The sequence below is a fragment of the Brachyhypopomus gauderio genome, chromosome 19 (genome assembly GCF_052324685.1).
Source record: "Brachyhypopomus gauderio isolate BG-103 chromosome 19, BGAUD_0.2, whole genome shotgun sequence".
In the NCBI taxonomy this organism is placed as follows: domain Eukaryota; kingdom Metazoa; phylum Chordata; class Actinopteri; order Gymnotiformes; family Hypopomidae; genus Brachyhypopomus; species Brachyhypopomus gauderio.
Window position 1 is genome coordinate 3,095,712 of NC_135229.1, and position 15,979 is coordinate 3,111,690.

The window sequence follows — 15,979 nt, forward strand, 5'->3', positions numbered from 1 at the left end:
TAACTTGTGCTTGACTAAGTAGTCAACTTCAGACTGCATAAGAGCATGTTTAACAGGATTAACACGGTAGTAGTTTTGTCTCACCGGACTGTTGTTGCCAACTTCTATGTCATGCTTCAATAAGTTTGTTTGCCGAGGAACATCTGTAAAAAGGGTTGGAAAGGACCGAATCAATGCCTTTAAGTCATCTCTAGCATCCATAGACAGATGTTGCAAAACCGAATCAAGACGCGGCAACAACTCTGAGTTCTGAAGGCGAGCAGACAAAACCGAAAGAGAGAATGGCATTAAGCCATCATCTTCATCTGCACTAACCGTCTCAGATACCACTGTAAGACTAAGACAGGCCTACTGTCAAACACATCACTAGGGTTGTCACGACACACATATGGTTTTAACATGTTGACATGACATACACGATGTTTGCGCTTACGATCTGGTGTGGAAATCACATAATTAACATCACTTAGCTTCTGGTATACCTCATAGGGACCCGAGAATTTAACTCGCAGGCTAGAACCAGGCATGGGCAACAGAACCAAGACTTTTTCTTGAGGTTTAAACTCTCGTTTTACAGCCTTCTGATCAAACCTTCTTTTCATAGAAGCCTGTACCGTAGCAAGAGAGGCTTGGGCAATGTCACATGCCTTGTGAAGACGTTCGCGAAATTTGCTCACATAAGCCAACAAGTTGTCTACTTGAGCACATCGGTCATTCAACAATTGGTCTTTTAGTAACTTTAAGGGACCACGCACAGTATGAGCAAACACCAGTTGTGCGGGGCTAAAACCAGTAGATTCCCCCACGACCACACGGAGAGCAAACATAAGGAAGGGCAACCCTTCATCCCAGTCTTTTCCAGACTCAAAGCAAAAAGAACGCAACTGGGTCTTTAAGGTCTGGTGAAAACGTTCAAGGGCTCCTTGAGATTCAGGGTGGAATGCTGATGATGTCCTATGCTCAATGTTTAGCTGTTGAAGCACTTGGGAAAACAGTTTACCTGTGAAACTGGTTCCTTGGTCGGTCTGTATTGTTTTTGGTAGACCAAATATAGAGAAAAAGCGCACCAAAGCTTTAGATACAGACTTAGCTGTGATGTTTCGTAAAGGAAACGCCTCAGGAAAACGCGTCGATGTACACATAACAGTGAGGAGGTATTGATTCCCAGCTTTCGTCTTGGGAAGTGGACCAACACAGTCCAACAAAAGACGGTCAAATGGGTCCCCCACAGCAGGGATAGGACATAGTGGTGCAGGGGGAATACTCTGATTAGGTTTCCCAACCATTTGACATGTATGACAAGACTGGCAATATCGAACCACATCAGCTTTTAGCCCTGGCCAAAAGAAATGCTGCAGAACTAGCTTGTAGGTTTTATTGATACCCATGTGACCAGCCATTACATGATCATGGGCTAGACCTAACACATAAGACCGAAACTTCTCAGGTACCACAACCTGGCATACACTATTTCATTCATGTGAAGCTATGGTGGGTGTCCATTTCCTCATCAAAACACCCTCACATAGGTAATACACATTGGGATTTTCCTGTACTTGCTTTCTACAGATAGCAAGGGTAGGATCAGTTTCCTGAGCAGACACCAACTCAGCACGATTCACAGGTAGAGACAAGGAACAAGTAAACACATCCTGTTCTCTCTGGCGTGCCTTGTTACCAACAGCTTTGGCGTGTGGTTTGTCTTCCCTGAACAAGTCAGTTAAATCGAAATCGACAGCTTCTGCTTTATTCTTACTCTGAGAACGAGTAATAACAGGAAATACTTCAGGGAAGTTCTGTTGCAACACATCACTCTCATCCGATGGTACAGGCTCAACTACTACTTCTGAAATGGGAAAAACCTGACCACCAGCAAGGTCATTACCTAGAATGACATCCACACCATTGACTGGTAATGTAGGCCACACAGCTACCCGTACCGGTCCAGTAACTAGTTCAATATGCAGATAGAGGTTATGAAGTGGTACACTCACCGGAGTTGAATCAAGACCACATATCACTGCATATGAGCCACAAAACGTTTCTCTACTCAGGGGTAACACCTTACTTGAGAGTAAAGTCTGGGCAGCACCTGTGTCCCGTAATATCTTAACCGGAACTCGCCACTTATCCGTATCAGACAAGGCAATAAAGCCATCCAGAATAAAAGGGCGGAAGGTCTCATCACAGTCATCACTGTCTTCTGCCGGTGTTCACCAGAGAAGCAGAAATGCATGCCACCTCTTTGGGTTTGTCCCTCTTTCTGTTCAACAAAGCACAGTCAGCAATTATGTGACCTGGGCGCCTGCAATAGAAACATACCCGAGTCTCAGAAGGATGTAAAGGAGACTCCCCAGCAGTCTTATCTCTGTCTCTGTTTAAGGGCTTTTCATTCATAGGAGAAGCCTTAAACCAAACCCCTTGACTTCGTCTGTTTCTTTTCTGCTGTGCATTACTCCCAGGTGATGTAGACCTAGTGGTATTCACAGAAGAGAAAACAGTTTTATGAGTTAACACAATCATCTGTTAACACAGCAGCTTCAGAAAGTCACCACCCTTTGCTCATTTAAATGTACCACCACAGTCTCAGGCAAAGCGTTCTTAAAGTCTTCAAGCAAAAGAAGATCCTTCAATTGTGAAAAAGTGGTTACTTTAGAGGCGGAGCACCACTTTTCAAACAGGGCAGTTTTCTCCCTAGCGAACTCAACAAATGTTTGGTCCGCTGATTTTGAGTGGAATCGAAATCGCTGTCTGTAGGCCTCAGGCACTAATTCGTAAGCTCTGAGCACAGCAGCCTTAACCTGGTCGTAGTCAAGGCTTTGCTGCAAACTTAATGAGGAACACACTTCCTGCGCCTTACCTGCCAACTTACATTGGAGTAACAATGACCACATATCTTTTGGCCAGTGTAGAGTAGCAGCAACCCGTTCAAAGGCAGTGAAGTAGGAATCTACCTCAGATTCCCTAAATGGTGGTACCAAAGAGATGTGCTTGCTGATATCAAACTCTGAAGAACGTGTGACCGGTTGCCTGTGGGAGGACGCTCTACTCGCTTCTAACTCCAGAGCACGCACACGCAGCAACTGCGTTTCACGCTCCTGCTGCTTGATTGCAAGGTCCAACTCCTTCAGCCTTATAGCCATGTTCAGGTCCAACTCCGCCAGAGAACTTGGCCCAAGGGGAGTAGTGACAGGAGCTGTGCTTGGAGACGTTCTGGGTGTCTGTTCACCGGCCTCCGCCGGTGAAAAGACTCCCATTTCATCCTTTGCAGCACTGGCACCCTCCACCCCAGCCAATACAGCAGGCTGTTCTCTTACAGGGGACTGCGAATCTGGAGACATTGGCAACCTACCGTCATCACGCAGTTTAGCAAGCAAAACATCTCTAATCTCTGCTTTCCTAGCAGAGCGCAAGACAGGCACATTATAGAACTCCGCTACCATCAGCAAATCAGCCTTCCTACACTGGACCAAACCTTCCACAGAGGGAGACAACACAAACCTATCCAAGTGAAACACTGAAGGAGCTGCTCAGTGCTGACAGGGAGTGGTGCATGGGGTGGGACAGGTTCTTCAACATGTGCTTGAATTTAGTCCTGGTCCTCCTGTCTCCCACCACCTCCACCGGGTCAAGATGGCCCCCCAGGACAGAGCTGGACTTCTTGATGATTTTGTTCAGTCTCTTCCTGTCAGCAGTGGAGATGCTGCTGCCCCAGCAGACCACTCCATAAAAGATGGCTGATGCCACCACAGCATCGAAGAAGGTCCTCAGGAGCGTGTGCTCCACTCCAAAGGACCTGAGTCTCCTCAGGAGATACAGTCTGCTCTGACCCTTCTGGTAAAGGGCAGCTGTGTTGTCAGACCAGTCCAGCTTGTTGTTGAGATGAACACCCAGGTACTTGTAGGACCTCACCATCTCAATGTCCATTCCCTGGATGTTCACTGGTACAGTGGAAGAGTGTTTGGCCCTGCGGAAGTCCACTACCAGTTCTTATAGTTCATCTTATGTTCATATATAGAGCTGCTCTGATAACACGTCTTATTATGTTTGTATAACTCGTGTTTTAACATGTTTACCATTATTTTTAAATGTTCACACATTGTCCTGATGTTAGATGTAAGAGTCATGCCTAAAATACATGTTTGCATCATGAGTGATGCTGTATATATGGTTTTATTGACTATTTTTGTGGAAATTTACAAATGTGTAGAATGTGCTACAGTAACTACAGATTTTAATTAAAATAAATATTAAACGTGATATGAAGGAATGAACATTCAGAACTTTCCCTTTGCTTTGTGGTGTTTTTATGCTTTAAAAAGGATGAAGCCTTTGATTTTCTATCACTGCATACTGTAATTATACCAGGACAGCAGGACTGTCAGTATAATCAGGGGTGAAGCATCCAGACAGACTGAATCCCTGCTGGATACTCTAGGACAGGGGTAACGTAACACTCGTCACGGAGTGTTTTTTCAGTAGCCCTGAAATAAATGCTCCGGTTTAAAATTTAATCTCCCATAAAAATTAAAAAATATTTTTGGCATTTGGGTCCGTATCCAGTTAATCGGGAATGTGATTGGGTCCGGATCCGGACCGCGGTCCGCCATTTGGTGACCCCTGCTCTAGGAGGATACGACCTCTGGACCCAGATGTAGATGAGGGGAGAAGAGGGGTGGGGGGATCAAAAGAGAGACAGGATTTAAAATGAAAGAGTTGGGGTGAAGGGTCACACACTGTTACACTGTGAAAGTGAGGGAATCCTGTAAGATGTAGAAAGTGTGTAAAGTGTGGGGAGTGATGGAGGAGATGTGGGGGGAGGAATGGAGCTGGAGACCAGTGATGGGCACTCGAGTGAGTGAATCAAAGTTGGGCTTAAGTCACCTACAAAAACACTTCAGACTGACTTGAAACTCTTCCATAATGACACTCGACTCGACTCTACCAAAATAACTGAACAATAAGAGTCAGTCCGTTATTCAGGCGCTGTATGTGAGTTACAGAAAAAATACTTTATTTGTTTCAGTAATTTAGGACACAGCTCCCTTTTCTCATGATGTATCACAACATCGCTTGGTTGTTGAACAAAACCAAAAGAACAATGTGTGAAGAATGGGGGAAACAAATTAAAGACACTGAAACACCACATAAAAGTTCATAAGCCACCTGAAAACACACCCAGATAGGTTTGTATAGTTTACATTAGCCACTTAGCCATCATTACAGCAGGGTTGCCAACTCTCACGCAATGAGCGTGAGACACACGCATTTGACTGTCTTCACACGCTCACATGCCATAGGCCTACATCCGATTTCTCACGCTGAAAAAAAATCTAGTTTATTCATCTCTGATCTACATCTATGATTCAATGAGTTACTAGTTCGCCAACCACTGGCGATCGATTGATCGCGATATAATACTTAATTTGCCTCCATTTTACATCCCCCCCGTTAACAATTTACACTCGCCACCCCTCCACCCCCCTCAACAATTTACACTCGATGAGACAGCAGACAAAGGACAACAGTCCCTCACAGAACAGATGAGAAACACCACAGGAAAATGTCAAACTACCCAGTTACCAGAAAGCTTAGGGCATGTTACAAACACCAACACGTAATATAGAGGAGCCTTTGTTAAACTGTTGTATAGGGCGCCCCCATGTGGGGGATCAGACGAACGAACACTGATTAGATACCAAGCTCATGGCCTCCCTCTGGTGGCAGCCGGCTGGCATTGCGAACCAGCCCTCACAGTAACGATTTCCTGTCTGGATAAATCAGCCGTCCTTTTAGGTGAATAAGTTTCTTTTGAGCAGGAAAATTAAAATTTTGCAGTTGAATGTATAAATTGATTTCTTTCAAGGAAAAATAGTCACCAAAACATTTATTGACAAGAATATTAAAAAGTTAAATACGAACCTGGACATTATTGGTCCTACCAAAGTAACATACCTCCCTTATAAATATCATAGTTTAAATGTACTGAATAAATGAATTGTATGGCATCTTACTTTACTAAATTTTTAATATTTAAAATGATGATACAAACTATTTTGGGATAATTAAATCTCCATATTTCATACTATTCAGACGTAATTTGGCTTTTTTCAAAAGCCAGTTTTGGTCCCCCATAGTTTTTACAGTTAAAACCAAATATTTAAATAGTGACGAAGCCATGTCCCCCCACTTTTTAAGGGTTAAAAAACAAATATCTAAATAGCGACGAATCTAGTGGTAGGACCATGCAGAAAACGACCGCTCCGAGCTCCGGTAACACAACGCTATCATTATGGATCATTGTTTTTATTCATCTAGATGTTCACCTTTCAGCGTGAGAGATGAGAATGGAGGTAAGTAATACTGTCAATAAGTATATTGTCCAGAATGTCTGGAGTGCAGCGCGCCAGAATGAAGCTTCATGGAGATCTGGCGCCATCTGGTGACTCGTCTTTGTAATACATGTCAGCCAGGAGAACTGATGCATCTCCTCCCAGCTGGTGATCACGCTGGTCTGAAGAAACCAGCTTAGCTGTCGCTCTATCACTTCTGTATGCAACACTTTTCCCAGTAAGTGAAAAATAATGAAAATTATTAATGAAAAAACAATATAAAAAATTAAAACTTTTCAAAACTTTTCTGAAACCGCAAATACAGTAGAAGGACAAGAATTGGTGACGTTATTTGTGGTCAAAGACGCGCGCTTCACTTTCTTACAGTTGTGCATTTCCTCTGTCACATCACACATGGTGATGTTGGACATTGCAGAAGAGGTGTGATATTGCACATTAAAGAGTCGTCTCCTACATTAGAGGAAGTGAATGACACGGCCAGTACTGAGAGGAGGAGAGAGGAGTAACACACACCTGCTGTGAAAGGCTGATGAGCTGAACCTGTACTGATACTCCCAGTTCTTCCAGTACTGATTGAAACATGCATGCGCTATGCAGTCATAGATAAAAGCAAGTCCGGGTATAACCATGTTGAAAGTGAAGTTTTATGGCCCAATAAATTGTTATGTACAATATATGTACGACCCAATAGTCCATGTGCTTAGCACAGAATGAGATTAACAAAGTATTTACAGTACTGACTAATGAACCACATGTGTGAGTCAAATTAGCATTCTGGGGATGGTGATTGTGTGATGTGATTGGTTTGCTGTGCATTCTGTGAACTGTGAATGTCAGTATATGGTAGTTCAGACAACTGCGTGACCGTCTCATTGGACAGCCAGCGTCTCGTCTCTAGACCACAACATTCACAGCCTCACTCTGCAGTCATATACATATTAAGCTGACAACCAACACAACTGTGTCCAGTAAAGACATGTGGTTACACTGGCAATCACACACCACCCAACATAATTCACACACGGTACACATAGTGTATTTTGTCTTGCATGTTTTGTTTGAATGCAAAGTTAAATAGTGCTACCTCCACTACTACAGCAATGCTGTGAGTTTTTCAGGTGCTTCTTTGAGAAAGATAATCTCTTGTGCTTTCACTTTTTCACCACTGAGTCACAATTTAACGCTTTGCCTGAAAAATTATATTTGAAATGAAAGGGGTGAATGTGCATGCATGTATTTGTTTGTTCCCTTAACATGTTAGGAAGCAACACTGATCGTGAATCCATTTCACCTGCTGTTGTGCAAATGGAACAGACAACAGGTAGAAATGAGAGGCAATTAACAAGACACCCCCTATAAAGGAGGTTCTGCAGGTGGTGAACACAGACATTTTCTCTGTTCTCATCCTTTCTGGTTGATGTTTTTTGTCAGTTCTCTCACCATAAAGGTAGCATGATGCAGTGTCTTCAACCCACAGAAGTTGCTCAGGTAGTGCAGCTCATACAGGGTGGCACATCAATGTAAGCTGTGGCAAAAGGATTTGCTGTGTCTGTCAGCACAGTGTCCAGAGCATGGAGCAGATACCAGGAGACATGGAGGGGGCCGTAGGAGGGCAACAACCCAGCAGCAGGACCACTAACTCCTCCCTTATGTATGGAGGAACAGGAGAAGCAGTGCCAGAGCCCTGCAGAATGATCTCCAGCAGGCCACTAATATATGTAAATGTGTGTGTGTTTACATACATATACATACACTATATACAGAGGAAAGAATGTGAGAAAAAAAAGAACATGACTCGGACCAAGTGTGTGTACCACGACGCAGGAAGTGTGTTTGTCATTTGTGTCCTGCAGCAACTGTTACATGTGCTGTTACTCTCTCATGGATTCTATTGTTCTCTTTGTGTTTCTCCTCTGCGTCTCAGGTAAGATCAGTGCTGGTTCACTCCTATGAACCACCTGTGTGGTCTTCAGTTTCATGGGTGTAACTGGTCCTTTATTAGCTGACTTATTTCAGAGTGCAGTGTGGCTCCAAACATCTCTGAACTGATCTTCACTTTAACATTGGACATAAATCCTACCTGTTCAGTACTGAGAGTACAGACAGTGATCTTAGTAAAGCTGTGTGTGTGTGTGTGTGTGTGTGTGTGTGTGTGTGTCTCTGCAGACTCAGAGAACATGAGGACGCTGAAGCACGTTGCTGTAAAAAGTGGAGATTCTGTCACTATTCCATGTTTTTATGATGAATCCTATAAATCAAACAACAAATACTGGTGTCATGGATACTATCTGTCCTCTTGCACCATAGTAGCTTATGCAAACACACATGGACGCACATCAGTTATTGATCATCCAACCCACAATATGTTTACTGTGGAACTGAACAGACTGAACATTGATCACACTGGATGGTACTGGTGTGCTGCTGAAATTGGTGGTAACTATGATGATAAGGATTATTTGTATGTGACAGTTAGTGCAGGTAAGAAATCTCTCTGTATTAGATATAGACTTGCTGACTATTTGTAAGGCTTCCATCAGATGTTTCTCATGATGGAGGACATGTTTACACTGCTGTATTTATATGTGTTTGTTCAGCTCCTGCGGTGTCTGTGTTGGGGAGCAGAGTGAGTGGAGAGGAGGGGAGCAGCGTCAGTGTCCAGTGTCTCTACAGTGCTGCATATCAGAATAAACAGAAGCAGTGGTGCAGATCTACAGACTGGAGCTGCTACACAGTGGGGAGGACTCACACATCCCAGAATTCAGCAGTGTGGATCAGTGATGATGAGAAAACATTCTTCAAGGTGATAATGACTGGACTGAAGAAGAGTGATGCTGGCTGGTACTGGTGCTCTGTTGGAGATGTACAGGTTCCTGTTTACCTCACAGTCAATGATGCATACACAGGTATGTTTGCATGTACCTTTGCGTCTTAATGAATTATGTAAATGGTGAAATTATTATTTTAAAACATGACAGCACTGAGTATAGACAGAATTAACAATCCTGTCTCTGTGGTGTGATACTAGATTTGGTCCTAGTCAGTTTTGGTATTTCATATTTGGTCTCTGTTGTGTCCTGAATGCAGCATTCTCAATATGGAGAACAGAGGTAGCAAACAAAGCTCATCCTACTGAAAAATGTTCTCTTCTTACTGAAATGTTCTCACTGATACCAGAATGTGTTTGAAAGGTTAAGTTGTTCATTCTTTCCTCATAGTGATAACAGCTGTGAAAATGACACCTGACAATAAGAAATCCAGCATCAGAAATGTCAATCCACACACAACTCCAGGTACCAGAACAGATAGTGTTGTGACCATAATCACACAGTGTTTGATATTACTGTGTTTATTTGAGAGTTCATGCATCAATCTGCTTAATCTTTCCTCATACTGATAGAGACAACTGACAGTGAGAACCAGCATGAGAAAGACCATTCCTTTACACCAACACATACTGATCTTACAATGGGAACAATCTTACAAACTTCACTTTCTCACGGAGCTTTAAAGACCTCATGAATCTTCTCACAGCTCAGTATCACATGTGGGTTTTACTCTAATTTACTGTTGGTGTTCTGCAGTGACACCGTCGGAGAATCTTTTTAACAAGAAAACCAGCATCAGAAAGACGACTCCACAGACCACTCCAGGTACCATCAGTATTATTGATCTAATTTATGTAGCCAGGTAATATGATTTTTTTCTGTGATGTTTGATAACTATTACTACACCAGCCATGTTCACTATTACACTGACTTATTTTTGTGACGCTGGGTGCGAGGCGAAGGACGAGACACAGATCCTTGCTTTAGCAAACGTCACGTTTATTGACTCCAACTATTGCGCAATACAGCGCACGTAAAACATGGAACACTCACACTGAAACGTGTAGACTTTAGACAACGACGAGCACAAGACACTGCGCGAACGCACATTAAATAGACAGACCACATCAACCCCACGTGACGACGAGACGAGCCACAGGTGAGACGGATAATGACAAGACGCACCCGCACCCACAGAGAGACACTGACGCAGACGAATAGACGCAGACAACGTTAACACACGCCCCAAAGGAAGGGTTCGGGGACCGCAGCGTGACAATTTTCAACAAAAATGTCATCACATATAGGGATACGGGGATGTGATTACAGTGATTCATGCGTCTCCAACATGATTAATATAGAAATAAACATACTAGCAGTGATCCTCATTACACTGATATGAACACTTACAGAATAACATCACACACACACACACACACACACACACACACACACACACACACACACACACACACACACACACAATACAGGGATCTTGTTTTTTCATGTTAAAGCAAATCCTCGATTCACTTTATGGTCTATGAATTAAAAATGTTAAAAGAAATACATTATTACTCAATAAGAATACAAGCATTTTTTAATCAGAAAAAGTCAGCTTCTATAGGCTATTTAGAATTGAAGTATTTAGTCTGATCTACCACAAAACACCTAAAAAAAAGTACTGAAAGAAACCTGGTATAATTCACCTAAAGATTAGGGCTACTTCAGAAACCTTCAGTCTCCCCAAAAGAGTTCAATATTTGTACATTGTGTATGTTTTTTCTGCATTTTCTATTTGCATATTAATACATAGATGGAAATACACACCCTTTCTTATGTTGTTTCTTGTTGTTGTTTTGGTATAATAAAGCTGTGGGTCCTACCTGTGATAACGCAGGTGGAGGAGAAGTGAATGTTCCTTGAGGAACACATGACTGAATCCTGTCTGCTCTCCATATAAGAGACATTTATGTAATGACTGAGATTACTGAACAGCCCTCATAGAAACAGTGTAGGAACAGATATGGTTCTGCTATGTTCTGAGTTCTGAGGGGGTTAAAGCAAAACAAACATTCATATTCCCATGATTCTTTAGGTTGTAAAGCAAGAGACACTGGACTGTCTGACAATAACAAACCCACGTGAGTGCAACAAACCCAAATTATTATTATGTGAGAACTTCCTGAAGAGAATGGAGAAGGTTCTCGTGAGGCAAATCTTTGTTACTGCAGGCTGTGCTGAGTTGTGTGTAATTAAACATTACAGTGATGGTGAAAGCTGTCACGATACGGCGCGCCCCCTACTGGTCATCACCCCCATATACAGCAGCAGTTGTCTTGTTGTTGTTGCTTTGTGGTCATCCCTCAGGTGGGTGGGGCCTATGAGCCGCCTCACCTGACGGTCATTTGTTTGTCTATATATGTCTTGTCTTTGTACCAGTTGACTGCTGGTTATTATATCCTGAATTCGGATCGAGTCACAGGTTTTTGTTATACATTAAACCCTCCTTTTTCCCTGAGACTTGGCGTAATTGCTTCCTTTTTCATTCGCATCCCTGCCCGTCACAAAAGCTCTGTGATTGTAGTGGTCATCTGACTCTTTACAAAACTCAGATTCTTTATTAAAAACCGTATTAGCTTCATATGTGTTGAAGGAAAGTGGGTGTCAGATATCCAATCATTGGATGTATAAACACATGATGTACAAAAAAGGACTTGAACAAAGTTAATTTAACTTTGACAGGGCTAAATTTTAATAATCTGCCATTTTGTTTTTAGACTGAAGATAAGGTTAACAGGAAGTGATGTGTTGTGACATCTCAGCAGTTCGATCCTTTGTGATTCACTGATTATTTGTTTTATGTTTCAGAGATGTTGTGGAGTTCTGCATTTCACACACAACATAATAGGGAACAGGTGCTAGTATTCTGGTGATTGGGACCGAGGGACTGGTTTGGTGGTCGGGGGTGTGTGTTGTGAAGCAGTGTGAGCTGAGACACGTGCCCTCTGGTGGCGACCCGGCCTCCCCACTGTGACAGAAACATTATAAAACTAATAATTTACATGAGATAATGGTCTCACTTCCCTCGTCTGACAATCTGTTCTTCATGTATTTCAACACTGTCATGTTTTTTGTTCTACTCACTATAGTGAATGTGAATGTGTGCTGTATGAATAAATCTCCATTATCATCATTACTGATGTTGTTGTCATTTAGTTTTAATGGAAGTTGAAATTCCAGTCAAGTTTGTAGACATCCCTATTTTTCCAGAGGTTCCAGGAGTCTCCAGCATTTTAATAGGGACTCAAGATTAGAGACAGAACTAGAGACAAATTAGAGTCCAAGAATCAACTTTTTTGAGATTTGATTGACTGAGGCAGATCATGAGAGAGGGTGAGATGCACACACACACACACACACACACACACACGAAGACACATACCTACTGCGGCATCATATGTAATTCCATCAAACATAATAGACAGTTCATCTTATGTTCATAGATAGAGATGCTCTGATGTCTTAACATGTCTTATGTTTGTATAACTTGTGTTTTAACATGTTGTTTAACATTATTTGAAATGTTCACACACACTGTCCTGAAGTTAGATGTAAGAGTCATGCCCAAGGTTAATGCCTAATGAACATTCAGAACATTGCCTTTGGTGTTTTTATGCTTTAATTTTCTGTGTTCACTGCATACTGTAACTGTAGGACAGCATGACTGTCAGTATAATCAGGGGAGATGCACCCATACAGACTGAACCCCTGCTTGATACTCTAGGAGGATACCCACCCAACCAGATAACCCCCAACCCACCCCCCACCCTCGTGACCCGACGTGAAGATAATGGATGGATATATCTTGTAAGGTTGATGGAATTAGCATCCGCGAACATCAATACTTGGGTAAGCACTAGAGCAAAAAAAAGAAGGCGTGTCAAGATTGAGCTTCAATAAAAAAAAAATCTATTGAAATTCTGACATTTCATTCCTTTCCTTATTCTTATAACTCAAATAGCATGGTCAAAACTATGTTAATCCATGCTCCTAGGTCATCCTTATTTCCACCCGAATCCATCTTCCCAAAAACTACCAATCTAACCTACGTCATATGGATCGGGCCATACTATGTCTAACAAATACGAGCAGGGCCGGAGTGGGACACTTTTTCAGCCCGGGAGTTTCATGGCCAAATCCGGCCCAAAATTATTTTCCCTTCCCAATCAGCCCAAACTAGAGATTGACATGAGCCGGCCCATCGGGAATCCTCCCGAATCTCCCGATTAGCCACTCCGGCTCTGAATAGGAGTGTGTTATATTTACAAAGTAAATCAATGTTAGTCATCAAAATCACACGTGTAATTACAAACATATGGCTCTTACAGACCTAATACTTGGTTAATTACAATATTACTGTTCTATGTTATTGTGGATCATTGTTTTTAATTCATTTATTTAGATGTTTACCTTTCTGTGAAGGAGAGCGGAGTGAGAGGTGAGAATGGAGGTAAAGATATTGTCCACAATCTCTACAGGGCAGCACGTCATAATAAAGCATTGTGGAGATCTGGCGCCATCTGGTGGTAGTACACGTAGTACACGTCACACAGGAGTACTGACGCACCTCCTCCCAGCTGGTGATCACGCTGGTCTGAAGGAACCAGCTTAACTGTCGCTCCATCACTTCTGTGTGCAACACTTTTCCCAATAAGAGAAAAATAATGAAGAAAATAAAAAATAATGAAACAAAAATATTGAAAAATTTTCAAAACTGCAAATAGGAGGACAAGAATCTGTGATGTTATTTGTGGTCAAAGACGCGCGCTTCACTTTCTTGTGCAGTTGTGCGTTTACTCTGTCACATCACACGTGGTGATGTTGGACATTGCAGAAGAGGTGTGATAGTGCACATTAAAGAGTCGTCTCCTACATTAGAGGAAGTGAATAACAGGTTATTTTTGTCTTTCATCATTTTTAGTGAATTAGTGAAATAGCAGAAGAGATGTAAAAATGTGAGACAAACAAGCACATCACTTAGACCAAGTGTCTGATGCAGGAAGTGTGTTTGTCATTTGTGACCTGCAGCAACTGTTACATGTGCTGTTACTCTCTCATGGATTCTGTCGTTCTCTTTGTGTTTCTCCTCTGTATCTCAGGTAAGATCAGCGCTGGTTCACTCCTATGAACCACCTGTGTGGTCTTCAGTTTCATGGGTGTAACTGGTCCTTTATTTAACTGGTACCTATTCCAGAGTGCAGTGTGGCTCCAGAAATCTCTGAACTGATCTTCACTTTAACATTGGACATAAATACTATGTGCTTAGTACTGAGATACAGACAGTGATCTTTGTAAAGCAGTGTGTGTGTGTGTGTGTGTGTGTGTGTGTGTGTGTGTGTGTATCTGCAGACTCAGAGTGCATGAGGACGCTGAAGCATGTTGCTGTAAAAAGTGGAGATTCTGTCTCCACTATTCCATGTTTTTATGATGAATCCTATAAATCAAACAACAAATTCTGGTGTCATGGATACTATTGGTCCTCTTGCACCATAGTAGCTTATGCAAACACACATGGACGCACATCAGTTATTGATCATCCAACCCACAATATGTTTACTGTGGAACTGAACAGACTGAACACTGATCACTCTGGATGGTACTGGTGTGCTGCTGAAATTGGTGATGAATATAAATCATATGATAAGGATTATTTGTATCTGACAGTTAGTGCAGGTAAGAAATCCCTCTGTATTAGATATAGACTTGCTGACTGTTTGTAAGGCTTCTATCAGATGTTTCTTATGATGGAGGACATGTTTACACTGCTGTATTTATATGTGTTTGTTCAGCTCCTGCGGTGTCTGTGTTGAGGAGCAGAGTGAGTGGAGAGGAGGGGAGCAGCGTCAGTGTCCAGTGTCTCTACAGTGCTGCATATCAGAATAAACAGAAGCAGTGGTGCAGATCTACAGACTGGAGCTGCTACACAGTGGGGAGGACTCACAAATCCCAGAATTCAGCAGTGTGGATCAGGGAAGGGATAAGATCCTTCAAGGTGGAGATGAGTGGACTGAAGAAGAGTGATACTGGCTGGTACTGGTGCTCTGTTGGAGATGTACAGGTTCCTGTTCACCTCACAGTCACTGATGCACTCACAGGTATGTTAGCATGTACATTTGTGTTTTAATTAAAATGTAAGTATATAAATGGTGAAATTATATGTCGGTGAACATTTAAAACATAACGAGTGACAGAATAACCAATCCTGTGTCTGTGGTGTGATACTAGATTTGGTCCTATTCAGTTTTACTCTTTCATATTGGGTCTCTGTTGTGTCCTTAATGCAGCATTCTCAGTATGGAGAACAGAGGTAGCAACCAGAGCACATCTTAATGAAAAATTTTCTCACTGATACTAGAATGAGTTTGACAGGTTAATTTGTTAATTATTTCCTCACAGTGACAACAACTGTGACAATGACACATGACAATAATAATACGAGCATTAGAAATATCAATCCACACACCACTCCAGGTACCAGAAAAGATAGTATTGTGACCATAATCACACAGTGTTTGATATTACTGTGTTGATTTGAGATTTCATGCTTAATCTTGCCTCATACTGACAGAGGCACCTGACAGTGAGAACCAGCATTAGAGAGACCATTCCTGTACACAACACATACTGATATTTCAATGTGAACAATCTTACTAACTTCACTTTCTTATGGAGCTTTAAAGACCTCATGAATCTTCTCACACCTCAGTATCACATGTGGGTTTTACTGTTTGTGTTCTG

At 42.1% G+C, this 15,979-nt stretch overlaps 1 protein-coding gene across 2 annotated transcripts; it reads left to right on the plus strand.

Moving 5' to 3' along the window:
• Positions 1–9,107: 9,107 nt before the first annotated feature.
• LOC143482980 (uncharacterized) lies at positions 9,108–12,404 on the plus strand. 2 transcript variants are annotated; one of them, XM_076981620.1, is made up of 6 exons: positions 9,146–9,259; positions 9,441–9,463; positions 9,572–9,646; positions 9,938–10,006; positions 11,277–11,322; positions 12,050–12,404. In XM_076981620.1, the coding sequence occupies exons 2-6, from the start codon at positions 9,451–9,453 to the stop codon at positions 12,084–12,086; spliced, it is 240 nt and encodes a 79-aa protein (XP_076837735.1). In that variant the 5' UTR covers positions 9,146–9,259; positions 9,441–9,450; the 3' UTR covers positions 12,087–12,404. The 2 variants fall into 2 exon arrangements, with proteins under 2 accessions (XP_076837734.1, XP_076837735.1); XM_076981619.1 differs by lacking the exon at positions 9,441–9,463 and having other exon boundaries at positions 9,108–9,259.
• The last annotated feature ends 3,575 nt before the right edge of the window (positions 12,405–15,979 follow it).